Source organism: Podarcis erhardii (genome assembly GCF_964252035.2).
Source record: "Podarcis erhardii genome assembly, chromosome: 4".
Classification (NCBI taxonomy): Eukaryota; Metazoa; Chordata; class Lepidosauria; order Squamata; family Lacertidae; genus Podarcis; species Podarcis erhardii.
The window spans coordinates 69,252,863-69,266,522 of record NC_138508.1 but is presented as its reverse complement, the minus strand read 5'-3'; the positions used below and the strand labels follow the sequence as shown (position 1 = coordinate 69,266,522).

The following is a 13,660-nucleotide window of genomic DNA, read 5'->3' as shown; positions in this document are numbered from 1 at the left end:
CCATCCCTCCCTGTGCATTGCAGTCCCAATCAAAATTGGCCCCCATGCCTATTTTTAAAATTACTTGCTCCAAGCAACGCTATTAATGTCATGTGGAGTTGTTTGTTAGGCCTTCACTGGTGCCTTTTAACAATACAGGCGCCTCAGGAAACTGCCCATACAGCATCCCCTGCTTTATTTCTTTCCCTTTGTCACATCACTCACCATCTTGTCCCATTTATTGTGCGAAATGGAGACCACAAGAGACAGGAGACAGAATTACATACAAGGAATGCATGGGGAAGGGTGCATAGTGGTGGCCATTTCCCCTACCCAATTACTATTGTTAAATATATAGGTAGGTTTCTGGGTTGTGTTACTCTATTGCTGCCTTCTGCAACCTGATGCCCTCCAGATGTTTTAGAGTACAGTTCTTATCAACCCCAACCAGCATTGCCAATGATTAGGGATGATGGGGCTTCTGGTCTGTAAGATACCAGGTTGGGGAAGCCTACTGTATACAGTCCCAATATTTTAGATCTACATTGCATAAACCTGGAAGTTCAACAATGATTAAGCTATCAATAGTCAACCTCAGTTTCTCCCTTTTATATCCTTGATTTCCTGCTCTTTATATTAGTCCAAGTGGTGGTTTGTTTTAATGCTCATCCACCTTGTTTTCTTACTGTTTACTAGGAAATGGAAACACTGTAATTGGATGAGTGGGTCACAATACCTTTTCTGACTGACGCTTGCATTTAATGCAATCTCTCGATTGGGTATAACAGGGCTTAGCCAAAAACCAATTGAACTAAAGAAAAATCTTACGATTGAATCAAACTGCTGTCCAATGTTGATATTAGCAAGCAAGTATTACACACTGCAGTATAATATTTCTGTGAATAATTAGCTTATTAGCTAAGATTTTCTGCTTCATAATACACCAAGTTTGTCTTTTGATTGTATTTTCTCTGTGAGATGATTTCCTGATAAATTTCTGGCTACTCCATAGAGCCTTTTGTTTAATTTGGAAAGTGTGGGAAATGGCCTGTGTGCCATATAAGTCAGTGTGCCAGTCTTCAGAGATTATGGTGGAGACCCTGATGGGTCAGGAGCAGCGTAAACGTAGGTCAAAATGACACATGCTAACAGGCGGAGGCATTCAGCAGATAGGTCAGGGAGAAGGACTATGGGAAGAAATAGGACTATGAGTACCTAGATTTTCATTGTGCTTTATTGGTGTTTAGCAATCTGGGTGGGGAGTGCTGCTTTCTGAAAGTCTGTCCTGGGTAGGTTGTGCAATGATGAAACACTGCATAAGATGTCTGGGATGTTTCAGAACTAAGAGAAATACTAGTATTTTCCATTGATGCGTATGGAGTGTGTGTGTGTGTGTGTGTGTGTGTGTGTAAGAGATGATAATAATTTAGGATTCCTCCTTTTCTGAAATCAAAGTAAACTGATTTTGGTTCCTTTATTTCTTTCTTCATACTACATAGCCTCCTTATGATAACTGTTAAGACCCCATTCTGTTAGAATAAACAGAGCGATAATAACTTGCCCTTTGGTTAAAAGACCATTCGTCCTGATGAGGATTATTCCTTCATATGCCTCCTCCAAAGGAGGCACGGGGTGGTGGCGGTGGTATGACAACGAGCCTTTTCTGTGGTGGCTCCCTGCCTGTGTTTTTGGGTTTTCATTTTGTTTTGGTTTTATACTAGTTTTAATATTTGTACTATTTTGTAAGCTGCTTTGGCTTACCATTTGTAAAAAAAAAAAAAAATGAAGGGGGAGAGGGAACTAATAATAATAATAATAATAATAATAATAATAATAATAATAATAATACCCTTTGTTAGGATTTTCCTCTAGTCATCTCAAGGTTTGTGTGTTATGCAAAATAGGATGCAATGTCAGGAATTCCACACATGCATTTTGTTGTTCCAGGTGACCCAGAGGCCAAGCTCCCATAAGATGAGATGTCTCTTCAGAATTAGTTTTGTCCCAAAGGATCCCATTGACCTTTTACGAAGGGATGCGGTTGCCTTTGAATATCTGTATGTACAGGTGAGTTGGATGGGTTTACTATAAATCAGGGCAATTTGGGCTTCCTTAAGAGAAGGTTTTTAAAGGCGTGTGACATGTGAGCAGAGAAAAGAAATAGAAAACAACATTTTGTTTATGATGAGAATAGCAGGAAAACGGCACAAGGGTTTAGATCGGGGTGGGCCAAACCTGGCCTCTTGCTAGTGGTTCAAATTCATCCCACTAGGCCATTTTCTCCAAACCATGCCCCCCAGCTCCACAGTCAACATCTCATGTGACATCAGTGTGTGCAGGTGGAGTTGTTGCTGCCCATGCACAATTGGGAGCCTTAAAGTGCACGGGCAATGGTGCATTTGCAAGGGAAAGCAGGTTTCGGTTCCCCAACCCCAGCTGATGGGCAGGAAAACCAAAGCCTGCTAAATCAGCTGAACAAGAGAGCCAGTGCTTGCAAAAAGCAGGCTTCAGTTATCCCACCCACCACTGAAGTTGCCTGCTGCATTGACTCACAGGGCTCACAAAGCTGTGTGCGCAGCGGTTCCCCCTTTAAGTGGTTCCTCTGGCAATTGGCTATGCTGCCTGGGGCTGATAGGAGCTGGAATCCAGTAGCATCTGGGGGGACCACAGGTTAACCACCTCTAGTTTCCAGGATCACTGATCTTCTTGAAATAACAGGCATGGATGAAACTGCCTAGGTTTCCTTGCTGACTATTTTTATCTGTTATTCAACCCTTCCTACAAGGAGCCTAGGGCAGCATGGGGCCCACCTCATCCTTTTAACAACCATTCAGTGAGGATCACAGGAAACAGCTTTATACCAAGTCAGACAACTGGTCCATCAAGCTCAGTCTTGTCTAAACTGATGTAAGCGACTCTCCAAGAGCCATTCCCAGCCCCATGTCAAGATGCCAGGGACTGAACCTTCCACATGCAAAGCAGCTGCTGATTTGCAGTGAGCTCCTCAGGCAAACAAAAGCTCTTGTAAGAGGATGCCAGTGTGCGTTTTTTCATTATTTGGCATGTACGCTCATCCTATAATCTGCATTCCTGAACCTATCTATTGTGCTCCTTCTTCCTGGTTCTGCCAAAAGAGGTTGTGCAAACTCTTAGGCCTTTTCGTGTGTGAGGAGCTACAGTGTTAGCACCTTGTAGCATATTAATTTGCTGAAGCCAAGTGGTAGATTGGTCACCTGCCCTTTCACTCACCATGAATTGGCTAAGGAACACCACTTTGGATGGAGAAAGGATAATAAAGAGAATTAGATTCCTTGCTCCTAGTCCTTGAACATGACTAGATTCTGACCTGTCATACCCAGCACACCAGTTAGAACAGCTGATGTTCTCTGTCCATGCCATGGAAAGTATACAGGGTGATTTTCTGCTCACTCCCACTTAAGAAGCTCCATGTTACATATCAACATTTTCATGTGTCTTCCTGGCCATTTCTCATTCTGTGATCTTCAAGGATTTATGGATGGCTCATCTGGCAGTCACAGTTCTTGTTAATTATAAGCTTGCCTTTTAAAGAAGAATTAGTCATAATGCGGTGTTTATGTTCAAAATCAGAGATTTTTGAGCTTGATACTCCCTCTGCTGGTTATTTGACAGAGTTGTAACGATGTGGTTCAAGAGAGGTTTGGACCTGAGCTCAAGTATGATATTGCACTGAGACTGGCTGCGTTGCAAATGTATATTGCAACCGTGACCACGAAGCACACGCAGAAAATCTCTCTCAAATACATTGAGTAAGTATAGAATGCAAACCTTGTAATATCTGTGGTTACCATTTATGTGGTCTGTTGATGTGCAAGCTGAATTTGTGGTGGAAATGGAACTGCAAATGCCAAGTAAAATTTGATACTTTCAGTATCAGCACAATCCTAACCATCTCCTCTCAGAGGTAAGTCCTATTGAATTCATTGGGGCTCACTCCCAGGTTAGTGGGGCTATGATTGTAGCCTTAGGTTACAGTCCTAACCCCACTTAAGTGGGAGTAAACCCCATTGCTACTTATAGGACTTACTTCTGAGTAGACATGTTAGGATTGTGCTGCTAATTTTTCAGCAAAGCCCTCCTAAGAACCTTAAAGTTAAACTTTGAGACAGTTGCTAAGTCAGTATGTCTTATCATACTACTAGTTCTCCACTAGCACTGCTTCTTTTTTACTGTTTAATTTATATCTGCTGTTGAAATGACACCATTGCCTTCTACTCAAAAGGTCTCTCACGAGTCAAACAACAATGCCGAGTTACAGCGATCTGACCTCTGTTACATACAGCAGCTACACATTAAATATGCACACACCTCATGCGCAGCCTGGATAACAGCTAGGCAACTGTTTTCATCAAAGTAATCTGTTAATCCTGAAAAAAGGGGTCAGTGTGTGATTATCCCCCCCCCCCGCACCATGCCTTTCAATATTTCTTTTGGCAAAACACTCAGTGGTGTGGTCTTGTGTATAAAATAGGGCTCCCCTTGATGGTTATGACTAAATGCTATGATAAGGCGGAAGCCTCAACAGCTAACATAGCGGAAGCATCATGTTTGTATGTCCAGCAGCCGGCTTATTTATATAATCATAGATCAGATGAATAAGGTAAGATTCATCCTATTTTGAGTCATACAGTAAATCAGGGGTTTCCATCTTTTTGGACCAGTGGAAACATTTTTAATTTTGTGGGAATGCTGGGGGTGCCATTGACAAAATAGCTGCTGTGATGCCTTAGATATATCCATGACATTTTCATGTCCAGCGTCTTGCTCTCCACAACGGCAAACCAGAAACCTATGGCAAGCAAAACCTGAGTGCAATACCCTTTTCCTGCTTTGGTGTAGTGGTTAAGAGCAGTAGTCTTGCGATCTGGGGAACTGGGTTCGCGTCTCCGCTCCTCCACATGGAGCTGCTGGGTGACCTTGGGCCAGTCACACTTCTCTGAAGTCTCTCAGCCCCACTCACCTCACAGAGTGTTTGTTGTGGGGGAGGAAGGGAAAGGAGAATGTTATCTGCTTTGAGACTCCTTAAGGTAGTGATAAAGCGGGATATCAAATCCAAACTCCTCTTCTTCTTCCTCAGCAACTGGTTTTCAGAAGCATGGTACTTCTGATCCGCAAGGCTATTGTGACTAAATAATGTGTCACCATCTAATGTGGTGGCCATTGCACCTTGGGAGTGGCAAACTCCAGAGGTTTACTATTTGCTGTGTGAAGAAGTGCTTCCACTTGCCCGTTCTGAAGCTTCTGCCATCCAGCTCAGATGGAGGAACCTGGGTTCCTTCAATAATGTCACACCAACAGCATAGAAAAGTGGCCAGACAGAACTTATTTTAGCTAGCCTCCATGTGGTTGGGGTAGTGTGCTTACTGACCCTTAAAATGGCACTCTTGAGATGGCAGCAATACTTTAAAAGTCTCCTGTGCCTAGTGTCAGAACTATTTTATATCAAACCATTGCCACAATAAAACAGTGACTAGCCTTTAGGAACAAACAAATGGATAGCTGCTTGCCTGGAAAAAATTGGCATCCCATACTATGGCCACTGAAAAACCTCCCTGGAAGAGGAGCTCCTGAAGCATATGGTTTGGGGTATAGCATTCCATAACTTCCTAAGTTATCAAAGAATTGTAGATTTGGGGCTTATCCACACTTTTTTTTATTGCCCTGCCTTCTCCAACCTGATGAGATTTACACTCCAAAATACCTTAAGGGAACCAGGTTTGGGAATATCGATCCTGTCACTCTGCAAACTAAGAACACAAATCTCTAAGCTTGTGCAAAACGTTATGTATCCAGCTGCCAATAAGTTATCAAACCCTTAATGGAAATTAAATCAGAGAGAATGAGAGAATTGGGCAGAGGGGAGAGTCTGGGATGCACTTCCACACTGGTGGAACTATAATATCCGGACTATAATATCTACACTGGAAATTGACTCTGTTGGGTTCCCGCAGCATCTCTAATCACACAAGCTGTCATGTAATTTATGTTAATACGTATACTGTTCCAAATGAATCCTTGCTCATAGTCCTATTGGCCTAAACAAGTAGCCCAACTAGGATTTCTAAGCAAGGATTAATAGCTGCAGTTCAGTGTCCATGACTAAAGCATTTAAATGGGGCACACCTTAGGCTTGGTGGGCCCATGGCAGCCGCTATGGCCACTTGAAATGGAACTGTGCAAGGGTAAGCCAATTGCATGAGAAGCTTCCCACATGGATTATCTAGAACATCAAAATCCCCAGTGTGAGGGTTGCAATCGCAAGCAAACTTTCTGAATGGCTTAGGGAGCCTGTTATCTGCAGCCCCTTCAGTTTGGGTCATGCTGAAGACTGAACATGTGAATCAGCAATTTGTTTCCATCACATATTCCAACACACAATCATGCTTTGTGGCTTTAGAACAAAAGCCACTTCTCAAAATGACCTTTTATTCATTTTTCTAGCGTTTGAAATTCTTATACAGTACTTTTCCATGTGATAATAGCATCTGCTGGGTGCAGGTGAGCAACTTGCGTTTGCCCCCAGTTGGTTTCTCCATGCTTCCTCAACCTTGTGGGATACCTTTTAGAAGAGGTAATTGTCAGAGGACTGTGGAATTAAAGTTGTGCCTTGTATTGCAGAAAAGAATGGGGCCTGGAGACTTTCCTCCCATCTGCTGTACTGCAAAGCATGAAAGAAAAGAACATAAAGAAAGCACTTTCGCACCTTGTCAAAGCAAATCAAAACCTAGTTCCTCCGGGTAAAAAGGTAATGCATTTGCATCTTAATAGACATAGATTTTCATAATCAGGAGGACTGCATCTGACAGAGATTTTCCATCCCATCCTTCAGAGAAATAAGTGGCCAGTGTATTTTTCAGAGATTGCCAGCCTGTACAATGTGCACTGCTTATTGCCATTTTTTCAAGAACAATTAAAAGGAATTAGTTTAGCAAAACCATTATTTTATCTTGAAAATGGTAGGAAATTGCTAGTTAACCACAGGGGCATGACAGTTTCCTTCTACCTGTATTCATTTTGCTTCTATGTTTCATAACACAATTGCTGGGAAATTGCTTTCTCTGTTCCGAACTGTGTTACCCTAGGAGTCTTCCACGGCCACACATCTTCTTCACCATGCCATACATTCATTTCTGTGAGTGAAATATCCCGGTCCATTGATCTGCCTTTGGCATTAATGGGCATGGCTCCTTGAGATGCACATCACATTGGATACATTTGAAATTTTATTCATACTTTTAAGACACTGTTCAGCTGAACGGAAGCAATTTTAAGTTCCATTAATTCAATTGCCGTGTGAGACTTAAGTACATACTTAGCTCTCTCCTCCTGAAATTATTAGGCTTTAAAATGCATCAGTTAGACTAGATCATGTCGTATATTTTTGGACCACTTTGAACATCCAGTTTGGCAAAATATGGGAAAAAAATTAGAACACAGGGGTTTTTAAAAACACACACACATGTTAATTTAATTCTTATGATCAGGGCCCAGAGTCAGCAGCTAGCATAGAGGGCTGATGCTGGTTACTGACATTTGCTGGGGCAGCACATAACTTTGTGCTGTGAAGTGATGCATTTGATGAAGATGCAAGGAACTACTGCCATTTTCATTTTCCCAGAATGCCTCTGCTACATGGGCACCCAGAGGATGGGGAAGGGAAAATAGTAGTAGCAGCAGCAGCAGCAGCAGCAGTAATCATTGTTATTGTTATTATTTCTATGCCACCCATCTGACTGGGTTGCCCCAGCCACTCTAGGTGGCTTCTAACAGAATATAAAAACACAATAAACATCAAACATTAAAAGCTTCCCTATACAGGGCTACCTTCAGACGTCTTCTAAAAGTCATATAGTTACTTATCTCCTTGACATGGGAGGGTATTCCACAGTGCGGGTGCCACTTCCGAGAAGGCCCTCTGCCTGGCTCCCTGTAACTTCACTTCTTGCAGTGAGGGAACTACCAGAAGGCCTTCGAAGCTGGACCTCAGTCAGCGATGGGGGTGGAGATGCACCTTCAGGTCTAAAATAAAGATGGCACCTGTAGCCACTTAGACCAGATTTTCTAAGTGTTGGGCTGAATAATGCACCCGATCCCTGCCATTTCCCACTACTACCTGCTGCTCCTCTGGTAAGATTGCCAACGGATAGAGAGAAAGTGGGCAGTAGTGGGGGTAGGCACCAGTGCTCAACCTGGCATTGAAAAGGCAGACACCATGTGAAGCAGATGTGGCGCCTACCACCATCTTGATATTCCTGTGGGCAAAACATAATATCATGATGGGAGCAGAGAGCACCCCCCCCCCTCAGACTTGCCCTTCTTGCCAGTCTACTTATTCTGGCTTCTGAGGAGTGGGGAAATCACTTGATTATGCCTCATTTGTAAATCACACCAGTAGCCAGCATGTGACTGTCCATTATCAGTTCCTTCATCAGTCAAGGAACTTCTCAATCGGGGATGGAGGAATCTGTGGCCCACCAGATGTTGTTGGACTTCAACTTTCATAATTCCTCACCAGGGCTGATAGGAGTTGGACTCCAACTACAGCTAGAAAGCTGCAGGTTTCATGTGGCGAAAGGCACCTTTCTGTGGTTTCACCTCACGCTGCTGCTATAATTTTAAAGACCCACAGTCTTTCCTCAGTGGGGTGCTAATGGCCCTGTCTACACAATCTGAAGACTTTTAAACATTACAACAGCACCTAGGGATGGTGCTATTTAAAAGGTACCTACTGAAAAAGTGTCTTAAGACTTCATTCTGCTGGGTAGAGGCATCTCATTCTGCACTGAGATATTCCAATAGTATTGGGAGAAAAGGTCCCACATTAAAGGATATGGTTGTATGGCATCTTAAGGCCCGTGTGAACAGTCCCTTCCACTTTATTACTGTGGTGCTGGCAGAAAGTTATGAGGTGGTTAGAAGGATCTGTGGAAGCGTCAGAGGAGAGGCGAAACACAACTATACCTCAGTTTCCTCGGGTTGGATGTTGCTGTAGCTGCTGCAGTTCAAGCCTCAGTTTGAGTGGATTGCAAGAGCTGAAGGTGGAATAGTATCAGGCTTTTCTTTTTAACTGTGGCTAACATTTTTTTTTTTAAAAAAAGTACCGTATTTTTCTGTGTATAAGATGCCCCCTGTTTTGGGGGACCTCCAATTTTTGGGGGGCGGAATGCAGTAAATCACTAACCCGACGCTTGCAATCGCTTGCGTCTGCTACAAGCATCTGCCCAATCACCAACAGCAAAAGTAAACTGCAAGCGCAATTGCCACAGCAGCAGCCAATCCTCAGCAGTTCTTGATGCAGCAACCAATCACACACCCATTTCCCACAGCCAATACAAATCACCAATGACAATCTGCAGCTCGCAGCTGCAAACAGTCACCCGTCACCCATACCCACTCCCCGTGTATAAGACACCCCCAGTTTTTAAACCTTATTTTTGAGTTTAAAAAACCTAGTCTTATACATGGTAAAGTACGGTAGCTCTGAGCTTCATCCAGTCCACATAACACATGTAGCAATGAGACATACTCACAGAGGGATTAATCAGTAGACATTTGGGGAATTGTTGCCACCACATGGTTTTAAAAATCTGGTATATTGCTACTCTAAAACTTTTCACAAAGGGGCTAGTTCTGACTATATGGAATGCTGTGTTCTGCCTCCGAAATCCTTCAATGAGTCATTCAGATCTGTCTTGCACTAGATCATTTCTAGTTCTCAAGCACTGCTGCCGATATGGTTTGAACTACATCTGACTGGATGAAATAAGACTTCTAATTTCAAGATCTAAAAGTAATTTCTGCCCTTAGGAAGTTCTCTAAAGAATGGCTTACCTATGGGCTTTGAGAAGTCCTTATTAACAGCTTGCCTGGGGTGTGTAATAAAATTATAGTGAATTATAGTCACCATTGCGCCTAACTCCTGTGGTCATTTGATTGTTTTCTCTCTTTATCTTCAGCTTTCTGCTCTGCAAGCCAAGGTACACTATCTCAAGTTCCTCAGTGATCTACGGCTTTATGGGGGCCGTGTATTCAAAGCAACGTTATTGGTAGGCTTTCCCTCACCATCATTTTTTAATGTTTGCTGAGTATTCTGCAAGTGGCTAATTAATGAGACAATTAATCATTTGCTTCACAAGTAATATTGAGCCAAATCATGCAATAGCTTTAGTACAGCTTCCAGCAGGCTCATTTCAATCAGGTACTTTTAAAATAGATTTTTCATCCCTTAGTACCAAGTATATACACTGATGAAAATCTTGTAAAATTATTTTCTGTGAGGATCCACAACTTAGCTGGTTAAGTTAGATAATGTGGATTTGATGCATAATGTTGATTTAAGTGGAGGTATACTGATTTAAATCCACATGTATTTCCTTGCTTTGTGAAAACCCCTTCTCTTTTTGCTTCCTGTGTTGCAGCAGGGTGAAAAACGTTCCGAGGTGACACTGTTAGTGGGGCCACGATATGGTATCAGCCACGTAATAAACACCAAAACAAATCTGGTAGCTCTGCTGGCAGATTTCAGCCACGTGAACAGAATTGAGATGTTTACAGAAGATGAAACTATTGTTCGAGTTGAGCTTCATGTGCTAGATGTAAAAGTAAGTTGAATGTCACAATTGTTTCAGTAAGACTCTCAGCTCTGCATCGTAAGAATAAAAAAGGAGAGTTCAATTATCCCTTTAAATTTGGTGATCCATCAAATTCAGCATCAGGTCTAGTTCAATTAGCCTTTCTTTTCATTTTCTTGTCGTACCTTGGAATAATAATCTTAGTTACTGTCAAAGCTCACTATGTAGTTGTAAACAAGCTTAGCTTGAACTTTATTCTCTGATTAGAAGTACCATAATTACAATTATTATTTTGAAGAATATTTGTTTTTCTCTGCTTTTTAATGTTTATTTTCAGTCTCAGTACTTCTTTTGTGAAAGAAGTGACCAGCAACAGTTTATTTGCATAATGCTCCAATGGATTTTGAAAGCATTTGGGAAACATTAACCTCAGCACATCTCCTCAGAAAAATAAATATCAACAAACCTTTTTCAAACATTGAAAAATAAAATGCAGCCTTGCTCTTTCTAAACCACCAAACTAAGAATTCACCATATTTTGTTAACTTGTGCTATTTTCCCCCAAGACAGCTCTGAGTGGCTTTATACCAAAACTCTTGTCATTCAGCGTAAAATGAATGACTGTTTAGAAGTGAAACTTTTTGACCAAAAGCGAGCAGAAAATGTGTTTTTCATATGAGCTAATATTTTACATGCTCTACCATTGTGGGAATGGCACAGAGCCAATTGTTGGCAAAATACTGAACTGTGGTAGATTTCTAAAAGCATCCAGTCCCATATACAGTTATAGGGCTGTTAGGTGGAATTGATGCATGGCCTGAATTTGTCTCAGTTTATCTCTACAGCTTATCCCCTGAGAACTGGGACAGAAGAAAACACAGTCCACAATGGTCCTGGACCAATAATTGGGGGGTGGGGGCTTAAGAAAACAGATCTCAGTTGCCTCAATTGGCAGTTCCACCTAAAAAAATGAACATTCATAATTTCAAGTGTCCATTCTGGAAGACCTTTTAAGTCTTTTCACCTTCTACTGCTATTATTTTGATGTTATAAGACATGGGAGTCAAGATCACAAGATATGTTGTGCCTGGAAAACACAGAGTGTGTAGCAGGGGTGGGTCTGACATATAAGGATGCCTCTCTCAAATTCATGGAAATCCCATTCAACTTAGTGGAAATTGCTTGTGGCTAGGATCATACTATCAATTTAATTCCATCTAGAATATTTTCTTACTATTTTTCTTTTTTAAAAAAACATACAAACCAATTTGTGCTCTAAATCTGGCACCCCACCAGAGATTATAGCCTTGACTTTGCTGTGCTTTTCCTCCCTTTCCCTTAGCCAATCACTTTGCTAATGGAATCGTCAGATGCCATGAATCTTGCCTGTTTAACCGCTGGATATTATAGACTTTTAGTTGATTCCAGGCGTTCAATATTTAACATGGCCTGCAAGAAAAATAGTGGAAACCGTGAAGCAGGTAATGTATACTTATCATGTGATGACTACACAGACATACAAAATGATGTACCAGTTTACCTTTCAGGTAAGTTTTGCTTTCAGTCAGCAGAGACCTTCTAGGAAAGCAAAAGTATGTATCTTGGCAAATCCGATTTGCAGGTGGCATGTTGAACTTGAAAGTGACTTCAGAGCCATATAAATTCCCTTATCGGTATCGGGGTGTCAACCAACCCAAGTAGAATTATTAAGTCTGCTTGTTAGGTTACGCAATCAAAATGGGTTGAGTTTTTGATTTATTCTCACAATAAGAATTCAGCGTTTGATTTCGTTGAGAAGTAAGGAGTAGCCTAAGAATAGGCAACTGTTAGAAACCTATTTCAAGGTTATGTGGAAAGGATCAATCTTAAAACATGGTTGTTTAGGAATAGCAATCTAATCTGAAGTTGGCGAGATAGCATAAATTGATTGGATAATTTGCCTTTCTTCTCTACCCCCTTGTTCCATTTTTTAGGGGCTGAAACTAAGGGGAAGCATAACCTCCATGGACCCGAGTGGAACTGTGTAGCAAAAATGACAACATTCCCAGCGGAAGGAGAGCAGGAGGTGCACATGTATATAGACTCGAGACAAAAAACTGCAGATGCTAATGACAGCACTTTCTGCCCAAAAGAACACAGGCACTTGTACATAGAGAGTGTTTATAATTCTAGTGTCCTTGATCAGCAGCTGGCCAAACAAGAGGACTCTGCAGAGGCAGAAGAAGAGAACCAAAATTTAAACCAGCAATCTGCACTGTCATACTCAGGAGGAATAGAATCAAACAAGAAAACGCAGGGATCTCCAAGAGCTGCAAAAGTATCCTTTATTTTTGGAGATCACAGTTTGGATGGCATTAACCCCCAAACCCTTGGCTATGAAAGACTATTGGATGAAAGTCCAGAAGCACTGGAAAAGCAGAGAGCTCTTTATATAAGCCATGCCAACGACATCAAGAGTTTGGAGTTGTCCCCTGACGCTGAAAGCATTCAGTTTGCTGCAAATTCCGTTTATGCAGGTTTGAACGATGGGAAAATATTTGGAGCTGCGGAAGGAATAGAGGAGCCCCTGCTGCATGACATTTGCTATGCAGAGAACACAGACGATGCTGAAGATGAGGACGACGTCAGCTGTGAGGAAGACATGATGGTGGGAGAGATCAACAGGCCTGCTCTGCTCAGCCTTTCGGGTTCCAGTGATGACATCATTGACTTGACATCGCTCCCACCTCCGGAAGGGGATGACAATGAAGACGACTTCCTCTTGCATTCTCTGAACATGGCCATTGCGGCTCCTCCACCTGGATTCAGGGATAGCTCTGACGAAGAAGACTCTCAGAATCACACAGTGCAGTATGGAGAGGACAAGGAAGAGACTAATAATGCAGGGAGTGATGATATTCCAGTGTCGCTTATTGATGCTGTTCCTACAAATACTGAAGGGAAATCTGAAAAGGGTCTGGATGATGCTGTGGTTTCTACTCTTCAAGCACTGGAGGCCTTGGCTGCTTCCGAGGAACAACAGACGAATGACAACTCAGGTTCTTACACCACTGTTACGTTTATTCACTGAA

General features: G+C 42.0%; 1 protein-coding gene across 4 annotated transcripts in view; it reads left to right on the top strand.

The window, feature by feature from the left end:
- The window catches only part of FRMPD4 (FERM and PDZ domain containing 4), a 198,023-nt gene that overhangs the window by 178,099 nt on the left and 6,264 nt on the right, over positions 1-13,660 (top strand). For all 4 annotated transcript variants that reach the window (XM_081858658.1, XM_081858659.1, XM_081858660.1 and 1 more), the window contains exons 9-15: positions 1,927-2,046; positions 3,631-3,767; positions 6,637-6,763; positions 9,975-10,064; positions 10,437-10,619; positions 11,932-12,070; positions 12,563-13,627. In XM_081858658.1, coding sequence (XP_081714784.1) covers positions 1,927-2,046; positions 3,631-3,767; positions 6,637-6,763; positions 9,975-10,064; positions 10,437-10,619; positions 11,932-12,070; positions 12,563-13,627 — 1,861 coding nt within the window. The remainder of the gene's footprint in view (positions 1-1,926; positions 2,047-3,630; positions 3,768-6,636; positions 6,764-9,974; positions 10,065-10,436; positions 10,620-11,931; positions 12,071-12,562; positions 13,628-13,660) is intronic.